At 54.4% G+C, this 13,131-nt stretch overlaps 1 protein-coding gene across 3 annotated transcripts in view; it reads left to right on the top strand.

Moving 5' to 3' along the window:
• CEP43 (centrosomal protein 43) overlaps positions 1-9,758 on the top strand; it is a 30,687-nt gene extending 20,929 nt beyond the window's left edge. For 2 of the 3 annotated variants that reach the window (XM_027056476.2, XM_053221992.1), the window contains 5 exons: positions 1,620-1,741; positions 3,944-4,012; positions 6,434-6,473; positions 7,269-7,365; positions 8,525-9,758. In XM_027056476.2, coding sequence (XP_026912277.1) covers positions 1,620-1,741; positions 3,944-4,012; positions 6,434-6,473; positions 7,269-7,365; positions 8,525-8,599 — 403 coding nt within the window. In that variant the 3' untranslated portion in view covers positions 8,600-9,758. Of the gene's footprint in view, positions 1-1,619; positions 1,742-3,943; positions 4,013-6,433; positions 6,474-7,268; positions 7,373-8,524 lie in introns of all 3 variants that reach the window. The other variant, XM_053221993.1, reaches the window with a different exon arrangement.
• Positions 9,759-13,131: the final 3,373 nt, after the last annotated feature.

Raw genomic sequence — 13,131 nt, 5'->3', positions numbered from 1 at the left:
TGCCTGTCCTGTGCCGGGACGGGGCAGCCAGAGCTCAGGCAGGGCGCCTCCCTCCAGAAGCCTGCAGTCTTGTAGACAGAGGCACCAAGGAGGAGGCAGTCCCGACAAGCCGCCAGGGGGATGCAGCCAGAGTGATGGCCGAGCAGTGACGGGAGCAGTGACAGGGCGAGCAGAGGCCGGTGGTGCTCGGCTAGAGCGTCCGTCCTGGGTGGGTAGCGGGGGGAGCTCACTGAGTTGGTGAGTCGGCCGGGCAGATGGCGGGGCTTCTGGAACTCCGGGGAGAGGAGGCAGCTCGTGCAACCCTGCGGGCACGGCAGAGAGTGGCGAGGGGCACTGTGGCGGGACTACGTACGATTTCACCGTTAGGGAGACCGGGAGCCCCGGGGTCTGGCCGCTGGGCGTCTATCTGGGAGGCGGTCGGGATTATGTGGGTGAGAGATGATGTCAGAAGTGGTGAGAAATTGGCAGTTTGGGGGTGTGCTTGGAGGCCGGATCCGAAAGGGTTTGCTGGTCAGTGTCAGAGAACGGAGTGACCTCGAGGGAGGGTCCAGGGTTTTCAGCTGAATGGCTGGAAGGTTGGAAACCCCGCCGACAGGTGGAGAGCAGGGCTGGGCTGCGCAGCTGGGCAGGTGACGGTCTAGAACTCAGGCTGTGAAGCTCACTGCTGCCGAGGTCAGGCCTCGGGCCGGTAACTGAGGGCGTCCAACGGGCATTCGGGGAGAGGTCTGGGCTAGAGGCCCAGTGAGGGGGGAGGGAGGTGTCCGTGTTAGATGCTGCCCCTGGAGGAGCCTGGAGGCTGTCACCTGGGAAGTGGCAGGTGGCACCTGGAAGTCAGTGAGGGGAGGAGGAGGGAGAGGGAAGGGACCCAGGGGATTCGGAGAGGTGTCCTGGAAGGAGGAGGCTGGAGTGAGTCCTGCGTAGCAGCACGGAGGCAGGGGTGACGCGGAGGCAGCGGTGACGGATCGTGGGGCAGCGGGTTAGAGCGGGTTGGGCAAAGGATGGGGGCGGATGGTAGGTGGGGAGCGCTCTCCAGGTGAGTTGTGTCTTACAGGGGTGTGAGGGGTGGGGGGAGAACAATAAAGTGGGGAAGTGGGGAATGGCCGTGCACCTGTCTGCTGAGGACAGCGCTAGGAGGGAGGGGACCGATGTGCAGGGGTGCGGGGGAGAGGCCGGTCTCGGTGGTGCTGTGCGCAGGGCGGAGCGTGCGGGTGCACTGGGCAGGGTGGGGGGGTGGGGGGTGACGGTAGCAGCCTGGGAAGGTTCCTGCTGGCGTGGGTGGGCATGGGCAGGGCTGGAGAGGAGGCCCGGGGAAGGGGGGAGGTGGGTGGTGGGGCCGCGAGAGGCCCACGCGAGGGCGGGGCACCGCTGGGGAGGTGGCCTCTGTGCTGCCCCTCGCCGGCTTCTGCTAAAAATCACAGACCCTGAAGGTGCCGCACGGTTCAGTTTGTAAGGGCGCAGACGATTTGGGAGAGGCCAGCGGGCTTCTCCGGTCACTCGCCACGGACTCTGCGACTGCACGTTGGGTCCCGGCGCCGCGCGCACTCCCGCCGCGGTGGAGTCGCCTCTGTGTCCGTGGCCTGGCCGCAGGCGACTGACGCGACCCGCTTGTTTGTTGGCAGGAGGAGCGAGCCCGGGCCGCCCGCCGGAAGCCTCGCCTCGCTCTCGGACGCGCCCCCCTTGAAGAGCGGCCGCAGCTCCCTGACCGGAGCCCCCGGAGCCCCCTCGTCCGCAGAGGCCGGAAGTGAGTGCGGTGGAGACACGGCCCGAGGCCTGGCGATGGGTTTTCTCTGGTTAAGTAGCCCGTGAGCCGTTTCCTTTGCGCGAGTCCTCAGCCCGTGGTGCTCCCGAGGCGGCTCCCGTTCCCTTCCTTTACCACGGTCGCGGTCGCCTCGCTTCCTCGTGCCGCCGCTTTCCCAGCCATCAAAACGCTTCCAAAACCCACTTCCTAGCTGCCTTAGATCGTGAGTATGTCACGTCATTTCTCCCGTGTGGGGCATTTAGATGGACTCGAGCAGGACTTAGAGTCGATCAGTTTTTAAGAATTTGTTTTGTAGGTTTTATGATTGCAAATAATCATCACGGGAATGTTAAAATATTCTCCCTTCAGCGATTTGGAGCCGGCCCATCTTTTTTCCCCTTTGGATATCAGAACTCCAAATCATTGTGTGCGTGTTGTGTGATCTCCTAGATTTATTTTATGTGTTTATTCACCATGATGCGTGTTCTCTCTCTCTCTCTCTCTCTCTCTCTCTTTTTTTTTTTTTTTTTGATAAGTTGGCGAACATACAGTGTATACTCCTGGCTTGGGGGGTGGATTCCCGTGGTTGGTCGCTTACGCACAACGCCCAGTGCTCATCCCAGCAGGTGCCCTCCTCAGTCCCCATCACCCACTTTCCCCTCTCCCCCACCCCCATCCACCCTCAGTTCCTTCTCTGGATTTAAGAGTCTCTTGTGGTTTGCCTCCCTCCCTCTCTGTAACTTTTCTTTTCCCCTCCCCTCCCCTCCCCCAAGGTCTTCTGTTAAGTTTCTGACGATCCACACAGGAGTGAAAACATACTGTATCTTTCTCTGACCGATGCGTGTACTCTTTAATGCCCTCCCGTTCCAGCCATGCCCCCAGCCCCTCCATTCAGGTGACCCATCCGTGTGCTCTTTATGGTTCAGAGTCTGACTCTTGGTTTCTCTCTTTTTTTCCTTTTGCTCGTTTGTTTTGATTCTTAAATTCCACACGTGAGTGAAATCGTATGATATTTGTCTCTCTCTGACTTATCTCCCTCGGCATTATACTCTCTGACTCTCTCCACATCATTGCAAATGGCAAGATTTCCTTATTCGGAATGTGAATCTGACCTCTCTTTTTCCACGTACCAGAGAGGCAGATTGTCAGACGTGGAAGGGCCGTGCCGCTGCACGGTTTACCTTCCCGCCCCTCCCACATGCAGGTGGTGACAAGACAGAGGGTTTGAAAGTGTAGCCTTGAATGAAGACGCGTGTAGGTGAAGTTGGTTTACTATATCACAGTAAATAGAGATTTAATGGACAGTGTTTTAAACCCTACTAAAAAGTAGATCTTTATTAAGAAATTGTGTGATTTTTGCATAATTTTGTAGTATTTACTAACCTTTGTTTTTTAATTTTTTTTATGTTTATTTTTGAGAGACGGAGCACAAGTGGGGCAGGGGCAGAGAGAGAGGGAGACAGAATCCGAAGCAGGCTCCAGGCCCCGAGCTGTCAGCACAGAGCCCAACGTGGGGCCTGAACTCACAAACCAAGATCATGACCCGAGCCGAAGTCGGACACTTAACCGACTGAGCCCCCCAGGCGCCCCTACTAACCTTTTTATGTTACGTGGTGCAGCTGCGGAATTCCCCAGGATACGTGAAGGAGATGATGTGTGGTTTCTCTGAGCCGGGTAGTAAACTGGCCACCTATCTGTTCATGTGGCCCACGCCAGTTCTTCGCCCCCCCATTCTTCTTCCCCAGTCGTTGTCACCTGCAGTGAGAACTTAGCGGGTCATGGTCAAGTTGCTCTTAATGGCGAGTAGAGAATGACGACTGGGAGAGGATGTTGAGCACTTAGGACTGAAAAAACAATCAGTTTGGTAAATGAAATAGCCGTTGAATTAAAGCAAAATTGAAGGAAATAAAATTGAGAATAACCGTAGTGCCTGAATTCACACTTAATGAGTCTTTTCACAGACGGTGCTATCTGTTAGGCCAGAAATTATTTCCTGGTCAGATATCAATAAAGAGCAGTATGGTGTGTGGTTAAAAAGGGGGTGCGATGCATGATGTGAGCATCATTCGTCAGAGTTTGCAATTCTGTCTTCGATTTTGGTTATGACGTTATAGTCATAAACCCTATACCGGAAAAACCAGTGATACGCCTTAGAGACTGTTGGGTTCTAAAAGTCAATCCCGTGTGAATGTTTTTCCTCCACAGGTAAAAGAGGAAACACGGTTTTGAAAGATCTGAAGTTGGTCAATGATAAAGTTGGATCGCTTGGATTAGGTAAGTAGATTTCCTGTTTTTAGTCTTAATGGCCTGAAGGCCATTATGTTTTAGAATAAAATCTTAAATGCAGCGGGTTGGCCTGCAGCAGGCGCCTCCTGACTGGGCGCCTGGTGGTCCCCGGGGGTGGGTGACGCAGCGGCCACCACAGTCTCCCTGCTTGTGGAGCTTGGGTTCTCGGGAGGGGGGGTGGGTTCTGCCTGGGATGGGCCCCTGCAGACACCCGCGGCGTGGGGGGAGCCAGTGGGCGCTGGGGTGGAAACGGGGGGGGGGGGGGTGGGAGGTGGGCTCGTCCTCGCCCCGGGGGCGACTTCCCTGCCGAAACCAGGTGGGTGACGTTTCAGCGCGGACCGAGGACAGTCCGTGCAAAGGCAGAGTCCCTATTCTGGGCACTGGGAGTGCGCCGTCCAGGCCCTGGGGGAGCAGCCTGAGCGGGAGACAGGCTGTGGATCTGGTGTTCAGTTGTGTCACGTGGAGTGATGGTTTGTGACCCTGAGGGAGGAAATGTGTTCCTGCGGACGTGAGCGCTTCCAGGGCCCTGGGGCTCTCCTCCGGTGCCCGGTCCGGGGGGAGGGACAGAGGCGGATGGGCGTCCTCTAGGCGCACCTCACCCAGGAGGGGCTGGAAGAAACGGCTCGGCCCGCATGCTCGGCGGTCCCTCTTCCGTCCCCGCGGGACAGGGGTGTGTGCCCCACGCGACGTTCCGCTGCCCCGGATCTGCGCTCGCGGGGTGGGCGCCGGGCCCCGGCGAGACCCCCCACCTCCCGTTCTGGAGGACACTGTGGTGAGCGGAGAGGACTCCGGTTTGGGAGTGGGTGGGCGCAGGTGACATCGCAGATGGGGCCTCCCTCCGTGGCGCGTCCGAACAGGCGGAGGCCGGCCGTGCCCTCTCCGGGCCTGCCCGCGGGCGCTGATGGCACCCAGCTCCTTGTACGCTGGAGACACTCCAGTGACGCACGTAGGCCCTAGTGAACGGTGCCTCATGAGCGCCAGCTGCCTCTGGCGGTGTCTCGGCTCGCCCTGCAGCCGCCGCGTGGACGCGCCCCCAGCTGCCGGACTCTGCAGCCCTGGCGGTGGCGGTGGCGGTGGCGGTGACGGTGACGCTGGGCGGGCCTGCGCCCTTGCCCAGAGTTCCCCCGGTTCCTGGGCAGGCCGCCTCTTCCTCAGCCCCACCCGCGGCTGCCGGCTCTACCTGCCCCTGCCCCGCCCCGCCCCTGGCCCCGCCCCCTGCTCCCTGCCTGGCCTGCTGCTTCTATGTCTCACCTGCTTCTCACCTGTGCCAGGTGTCTCTGCCTCCTGCTGTCCCTCTGCTCTGACAGCCTGCTCTTTGTCAAAGCCAGGGCAGCCCCAGCCTGCTATTGAGGAGGGGACGCTGAGCGTTCCCCTCGTGGAGGGAAGGGGCCCTGCTGCGCTGCAGGTGCCAGCCGGGAGAAGGGGGCCCTCTGCTTCCCTCGCCTTCGCCGGGGCCTGTGCTGTCGTTGGGCTGGGGCTGTGGGTGCCACTGCGGGGAAGACCTGGGACTCGTCAGCTGAAGTTTGGTCACTCAGCCGGACGTGAGGGTTCGGTGTAAATCAGCGTTTCTGTTTAGTTTTGTTTGATGGTATTGCAACAGTATTGCTTCCTGTTTTCGTCGTCGTCGTGAATTTGTGGACTTCTCAGTATTTTAAGTAACGTACGAATGTTAGCGGACCAGCCTAGGGTAATAATGACGCTGGCGACACGCACTTGGCACCGTGGCAACAGGTGGTTTTATCTCAGTCTTAACCCTGTGAGGTTGGTTTTAGTATTTCCTCCATTTCTGCAGATGAGAGCCAGGTTACGTGAGTTGCCTGAGGTCACGCTGATTGTCAAGTGCCGGTACGTTAACTGAGAGCCCTACCTGGACGTTATTTTAGTTTTTTAATGTTATTTATTTTTGACAGAGAGAGAGACAAAGCACGAGCAGGGGAGGGGCAGAGAGAGAGGGAGACACAGAATCAGAAGCAGGCTCCAGGCTCCGAGCGGTCAGCACAGAGCCCGACGCGGGGCTCGAACCCACAGCCCATGAGGCAGCAGTAGGGGGTTCGTGATAATCTGGTTTTGAGGTCTCCCATTACATCCAGCACCTGATATTTTTAATATCAGACGACTTTACAAATAATAAACATACAACGTGATTTAGCTTTTGGGTACTTGGAATAAAAGACTGGGTATTAACCACATTTTATGAATGACATTCTGTTATTTCGTAGGTAGTTTATTTGGTCCTTTGCTTTCGTGTCCTATACGGGAAAGATATTTCTAACCCCGGAGACTTCATTTTTAATGATGCAATATCATTCGGTAATGGGGTTTTTCCTGAAGGAAACATGAGCGTGCGATTGTAGCTACATCGTGAAGCATGCTGATGTAAACGTCGCCCGTCTTTTCCTAAACTTACAGGGACTGGAGAAGACGACGACTATGTTGATGACTTTAACAGGTAAGAAAAATAGCTGGGCAACAAATAAATCGCAAAGAGTTTGTGACACAGGAAAGCGTGATGGAATTACGTTGCTGCTTATTTTAGTGTATTTGACTCTCTCGTGCACGCTGGTCACTCCAGAGTTACACCCTGCACTTCGAAGCCTGTTTCAGTTTTGCATTAGAATGCGAACAAACGCGTCATGTTCAGGAAACTTGGTAAGAACACGACACGGCCACTCGGAGGCGTCAGGTCGCCATGGTCCACGTGCGCTCCCCCCCAGCCCTGTGGAAGGTGGGGACGCGCGCCTAACTTGAGACATTGCCCTCTCCAGCTAGTGTCCTCATTCAGATGACAGGTCATGTTTTGTTCAGATACCTTTTTACGTACGTAATGATAATATAATCTGTGGGTTGCCTGATGGTTTGGAAATAATTGTTGTGGGTGTGATGAGAAATTTTAAATTAGAGCCTGAGAATTTTATGTAATTGACAAGGTTCCCCCCCTCCAATTGAGAATTTATATTTTATTTCTTAACAGAATGATTTATCCTACAGTTTTTTTGAGAGATGGCATGGCTTGTAGATGAAACTTTAAGAACCTGGGTTTGTGCTTTTCCTGACATTGTGGCCAGAGTCACCATCACGGACCTTGGTTTTCTCATGTCTTAAGTTGACTCCCCTGTTTCTGTTGCCCTCGATAAGTTATGTTAAGGATCAGGTGAGGTAATACGGACAAAGTTAATGGTACCTGATATCTCATTTAAACGTTCATATTCAGTGTCCTTTATTCTGTTTCCTTCTCTCAAACTAGTACCAGCCATCGCTCAGAAAAAAGTGAGCTGAGTATTGGTGAAGAGATCGAGGAAGATCTTTCTGTGGAAATGGATGACATCAATACCAGTGACAAAGTATGGTGTTAGTGTTTCCTGTGGAACGCTGTTTGTGCCTATTGCCTTGACTTGCTGTAAAGCTTCAAAAAATGTACACAGATTAGGAGAAAAACAGTTGAAAATCGTGACGTGACAGCTACTGGGCCCAAGTCGAGAAACAATGGGTTTTACGCGTCTGTAGGGTGCCCCTGATGGCCGCTCCCGGGGTCAGTGCGTGCCGCTGGGGCACCTGTGCCCTGTGGCTGGGCGTCGTGGGCGTAGGTGGGCCCCGGTGGGTCGGGACTGGAGTCCGAACTGACCGCCTCAGGAGTGTAGACGGCAGAGGCCAGAGAAGTCGGGACAGGACTGGGAGTGGGCGCAGGGACGGGAGCCCCATGCAGGGGGAGGTGAAGCGGCGTGTCAACAGGCAGGCCAGGGCTGGCGCGGAAGCCCGGATGGGACGATGCGGCGGACATGCGGCGGGCTGGGCGGTTAGGAGTGCGTCCTGGAGATCCACGTTCGGCCTTGTTCTCGGGCAGAGGGCAGAGTGTACTTGGGTGGACGCACGTTGCACGTGAGACGGAGGCGGCATCTCAGGCTGTCCCATCGGCGTCACAGAGGCGGCTGCCGGTCAGGTGGGCGCCTCTCGGGCTGTAGGCGGCCCCGGCCCGGAGGTGGACGAGGGGCGTTCCCCAAGTGCCCGTGACCGTCGCGGGATGAGCGGACGCGGCAGGCCATTGGGAGAGGCGGCGCGTCGGAGCCGGAAGGCTCCGGGAGCGTGTCCTTTTGCGTCCTGTGGTCTCCTGGGCGCGCTTTAATCTGTCGTTTCCAGCCTGCCCGTTGGCACAGCGGGACCGGTAGTGTGTGCCTCACGGGAGCTTCGGGAAGGCTGGGGGAGGACGGCTCCCGGCACTTGGTCTCTGGTCGCACCCGATGTACCTGCAGCCACCGGGGCAGCTGGGAGGGTTATGGTAACAGGTGTTCGTTAGCGTGGCCTTGGGCTGTGAGCTCAGCCTTTGGTAATCGTCCCAGGTTTCGAAATAGGGGGAGGAAGGGGAGGGTTTAGGGGACTTTTGGATACGAAGTGGTTTGTGGAGTACAAGGTGATATGTAAATGACAGCAGTATGTTTTAGAGATTATTTATGACTCTCTCTTCTGACACTGGCTCTTTTTCCTTTTTCCGTTTGAACCACGAAGCTTGATGACCTGACGCAGGACCTGACTGTGTCCCAGCTCAGTGATGTCGCGGATTATCTGGAAGACGTTGCGTAGACACGAAAGGAGGAAGTATTCTCATCAACAAAGGACAGAGGACTCTGATCAGTTGCATCCCCCCCCCCCCAGACAATCACTCTTTGCTGGAATGTCTACTCCCTGTTGGTGCCTTGTGTTTCAAAAAGACTGCAGATATTTTTAAAAATTAACTTTTCGTTATACTAAACAAAACGCTTCCGACTTGAGCCCATGTGTGGAAGATACAAGTTCTTAATTTGGTTTGGCTGCACATTTCTCTGTGGAAATTGATTATCTACAACTCAGACTCCTCACAGGGAGTGAACCCATGAAAATACGAGTATTAAGAGCATCCTGAAAGGTGTCAATAAAGCTGTAGGTTCACACAACTGTGTGTGTGTGTGTGTGTGTGTGTGTGTATGTGTGTGTGTGGCTTGAGCCGTCTAGAATCAAAGCATATTCGATATTAGGTGGTTCTGCACATACTTGGCAAAACGACCTGGTACATGTGCAGCATTGAAGCCTATTTAAGTTGAATTTGATGTGTCCGCTTTATTGTGTATTTCCTTCCGTCTGGAAGGGTTGTTAGGCCAGGCAGCTTGTACGAAAACACTTGTGTGTGTGCTACGTAGTTTTGCTTGATTCGAAGAAATCTAGACGTTGCTCTGACTTTTAGTTCCTGGACTTGTCGCTGACATGTCTGGTCGCTGCCCAGGTCCGCGTCAGGAGCGTCAGCGGCAGGTTGTGTTCTTTATAGTTATAATTTATTGCTTACAAAGATGCCTGGAAACAGACGAAATGCCAAGGGTGTCGGAAAGCATGAAGCAGTGCTTTTATTTCAGATGTGTAGGCTGGTCGTACTCAAATCCAGATTGGACTGGAACAGTGGTGATGGCCGAAGACCACATCTGGTCTGATGGGCTTTACCCACTCACTCCAGGTCGTTCCACCGCGGCCCTTTGCACGCGGAGCCAGTGCCGGCCTGGGGGCAGCCCCCCTCCCCCGCACCTGCCGAGCTGCTGTCCACGTAGGTCACCAAGGGCTCTGAGGTCTCCGTTCCAGACAGCCCAGAGAGGGCACGTCCGTTCCTGTTTGTGTAAGTGACGCTGTGATTATGTGTTACGTTCTGTACTTTTTTATTTGAATTAAATTATGCTTTTTATTAGAAGTCACCTTTATTAATAAAGAGTGAACTAGACCTACGTGACTGATCTCAGTAAGTGAGCAGACTCCATGGTTCATGGAGTGCCCGTTTTTCATTTCACGTTAGCCTAAAGGGGGCAGAAATATCTGCTGGGCCCTCAGAGGTAAAGGGAGGTGATGGCGTGAGGAGCGAGATTGTATAACTTGACAATCTGCTTGTATAGCCCCTCGGTGAAACTGAGCCATAAACACCAAGAGGAAGGAGGACAGAAGACGGGCCAGGGCCCCCTGGGAGCCGCAGTGTCGGTCTGCCCTCGGTCCGTGGGCTGTGGCCTCCGTCCTGGCGGTGGGTCACGTTTTGTGCGAGTGAACAGCGCCGTGTGGGGATGTGCTCTGTTGCCGAAAGTCCCCCGTGTGCTTGTTCCAAACTGCATTTGCCTGGAAGCCATCTCTGGAAACACTTTCTCTGAGCCACGGCAGGACCTGTGTCACAGGTGTGACTTACTTTTTATTCAAAACAATTTTTCTTTTTACGCTTTATTTTTGAGAGAGTGAGTGAGCGATCCAGCATGAGCAGGGGAGGGACAGAGGGAGACACGGAATCCGCAGCAGGCTCCAGGGTCGGAGCTGTCCGCACAGCTGACTCAACCGACTGAGCCCCCCCCCCCCCCCCCGGACGCCTCTGGGTGTGATTTGTTTTTTGTTACCTGATGGGAGCTAGAGTTCAGTGACAGGATTGGGAGTGACAGCTGGAGGTGGCTTTTGAAATTTGGGGAAAGCATTGGAACAGCACCGTCTGAAATTGGTCACTGTTCTGTTACGCAGAGAACCCGACCTTTGGTCGTATCTGGGAGGACGGGCAGGAAACGCCCCGTCTGGAACCTCGTTTGTCATTAGCACTGCATCCCTCTGGAAAGTGTGATTTCCCCACGTCGTCCTTGAGCAGAAAGGTGTTGAGTGTGTGAGTGTGACGAGTAGTTTCTTTGTTTGCAAATACCTTCCGAGATACTAACCCACGGAACACATCTGTACGGGAAAGCCTGGATTGTGCAGTGGGACTGGTACGTGCGACGCGTCATTTTACTGGTAGTGGCTCAAAGCGAATAAAAAGCCTTTATTGTCCCATTTGTGTCCCTGCACCTGCTGCATCTCGCGTGTGATGGCCAGCACGCCGACGCTGTCCCTGCCGCTCACCGGCTCCTTGTCCGCACCCCCTTGCCCAAGAATCGCCGGCTCGTGTCCCTCCTGATCTCAGACGTTCCAGCCCGAGGGGACGCCAGTTGTCCTTCCCACTCCGTCTCTGTCGTGTGTACCCAGGGTATTTCACTCCCCTCTCGTCGCTGACGCGGGCCCGTGGGCTGTGTGCGAGCCGTCCGAGCGGGCGCTGTGTTTCGCCACCTGGGTGTGTCTTTGGCACCTGGAATAGTACGTGGCCCATCGTGTGGCCCTGTAAGGACGGGGCGGGGGGACAGATACGGTAGCCCGCTCGTGGGGTTGGGTGTCGGCGGGGGCGCCTGGGAGACGCTTCTGGCTGGGCAGCCACCTCCTGGGGACAGCGTTCCTGTCCCCGGGCTCCCAGGCCTGCTGAGTCGGTCCGTGGTTCGGTCGAGGCCATCAGAGGGAGCCGCGGCTCACGGGACACTCGTTATTAGCTCTCGTTTTGAATATCGCCATTCTGATGGGTGTGAATGGGTTTCACTCCGTGGTTTCGATTTGCATCTGGAGTGATTTTACGTGCCCTTGTGACTCTGTGCTGTCGTCGGGGAGAGTGTCTGACTGCTCAGCAGTGTGGTCCATGCGTTCGGTTTCCTTACTGATCTTCCGTTTTATTCTGTATTGAAAGCGGGGGCATCAGAATCTCTAGCCTTTGCTGACTTACCAGTTTCTTCCTTCGGTTCTGTCGGGTTTTGCTTCTGGTGTTTTTGGAACTCTGCTGTTAGGTGCATTGTGTGTAATTGCTGTATCTTCAGAAAATGTCTCTCTCTAGTAATTTCGTTTTGTTTTAAAACCATTTTGCCTGGGGGCGCCTGGGTGGCTCAGTCGGTTGGGCGTCCGACTTCAGTTCAGGTCATGATCTCGCGGTCCGTGAGTTCGAGCCCCGCGTCGGGCTCTGGAGCCTGGAGCCTGCTTTGGATTCTGTGTCTCCCTCTCTCTGTGACCCTCCCCCATTCATGCTCTGCCTCTCTCTGTCTCAAAAATAAACAAACAGGGGTGCCTGGGTGGCTCAGTCGGTTGGGCATCTGATTTCAGCTCAGGTCATGATCTCGCGGTTCATGGGTTCAAGCCCCACATCGGGCTCCGTGCTCACAGCTTGGAGCCTGGAGCTGCTTCGGATTCTGTGTCTCCCTCTCCCTCTTCTCCTCCCCTCCTTGCACTCTGTCTCTCAAAAATAAGAATAAACATTAAAAAAAAATAAAAATAAATAAATAAATAAGTAAACATTAAAAAAATTAAAAAAAAACAAACAAACCATTTTGCCTGATACAGTGTGGCCAGCCTTGCTCTTGTGGTGGCCGTTTGCATGACGTTTGTGTCTTTGAATCTAAAGTTTGTCTCCTGGAGATAGCATGTAGTTGGATTTAAAACAAAAAATGCAGTCTGGTGACCTCTACTTTTTGACTGGATTGCTTGGTCCATTCCCATCCCGTGTTGTTATTGATGCAGTTTGGACTTACGTGGGCAGTTTTAATATTTGTCGAGTAAATGTCTCATGTCTTTTTTTTGTCTGTGTTCCTTTGCTGCTTTCTTTTGCAGTAAGTGAATATTTTCTTTTTTTTTTTTTAATTTTTTTTTGAATGTTTATTTATTTTTGAGACAGAGAGAGACAGAGCGTGATCAGGGGAGGGGCAGAGAGAGGGAGACAGAATCTGAAACAGGCTCCAGGCTCTGAGCCGTCAGCCCAGAGCCCGACGCAGGGCTCGAACTCACGGACCGCGCGATCGTGACCTGAGCCGAAGTCGGCCGCTCAACCGACCGGGCCACCCAGGCGCCCCGTAAGTGAATATTTTCTAGTGCAATGTTTTAACTTCTTAAATTATTTTCTCACTGTATATTTTCCCAGTTGTGTTGAGGAGAATTGAGATGCATCGCTGTGTAAGTTCAGGCGTGCGACACGACCGTTAGGTGTGTGTGTGCCGTGAAACGATCCCACGCCAGGTCCACCTCACACGTGTGCTCTCACACAGATAAGCACAAAGGAAAGAAAAACTTCCTGTGAGGAGAACTCTTGGGTTCTAGTCTCTTCACAGTTTTCCTGAGGGTCCTCACTGTATTTTTAAGGCGTTTTCTCAGCGGTCGCCCTGGGATTTACAGCGTACTTCTCATTGGTCTGCACCGAATCGTTTCCCCCCAGCCTGGGGAAACTCCTCTCCCAGGCAGCTCTCTTCCCTCTGGTCTTGTCCTTGTGCTGTTGTTGTACTTACTACCTC

Source organism: Acinonyx jubatus, chromosome B2 (assembly GCF_027475565.1).
Source record: "Acinonyx jubatus isolate Ajub_Pintada_27869175 chromosome B2, VMU_Ajub_asm_v1.0, whole genome shotgun sequence".
Classification (NCBI taxonomy): domain Eukaryota; kingdom Metazoa; phylum Chordata; class Mammalia; order Carnivora; family Felidae; genus Acinonyx; species Acinonyx jubatus.
Note: the sequence above shows the minus strand (reverse complement) of the source record. Positions and strands in the feature narration are given on the sequence as shown.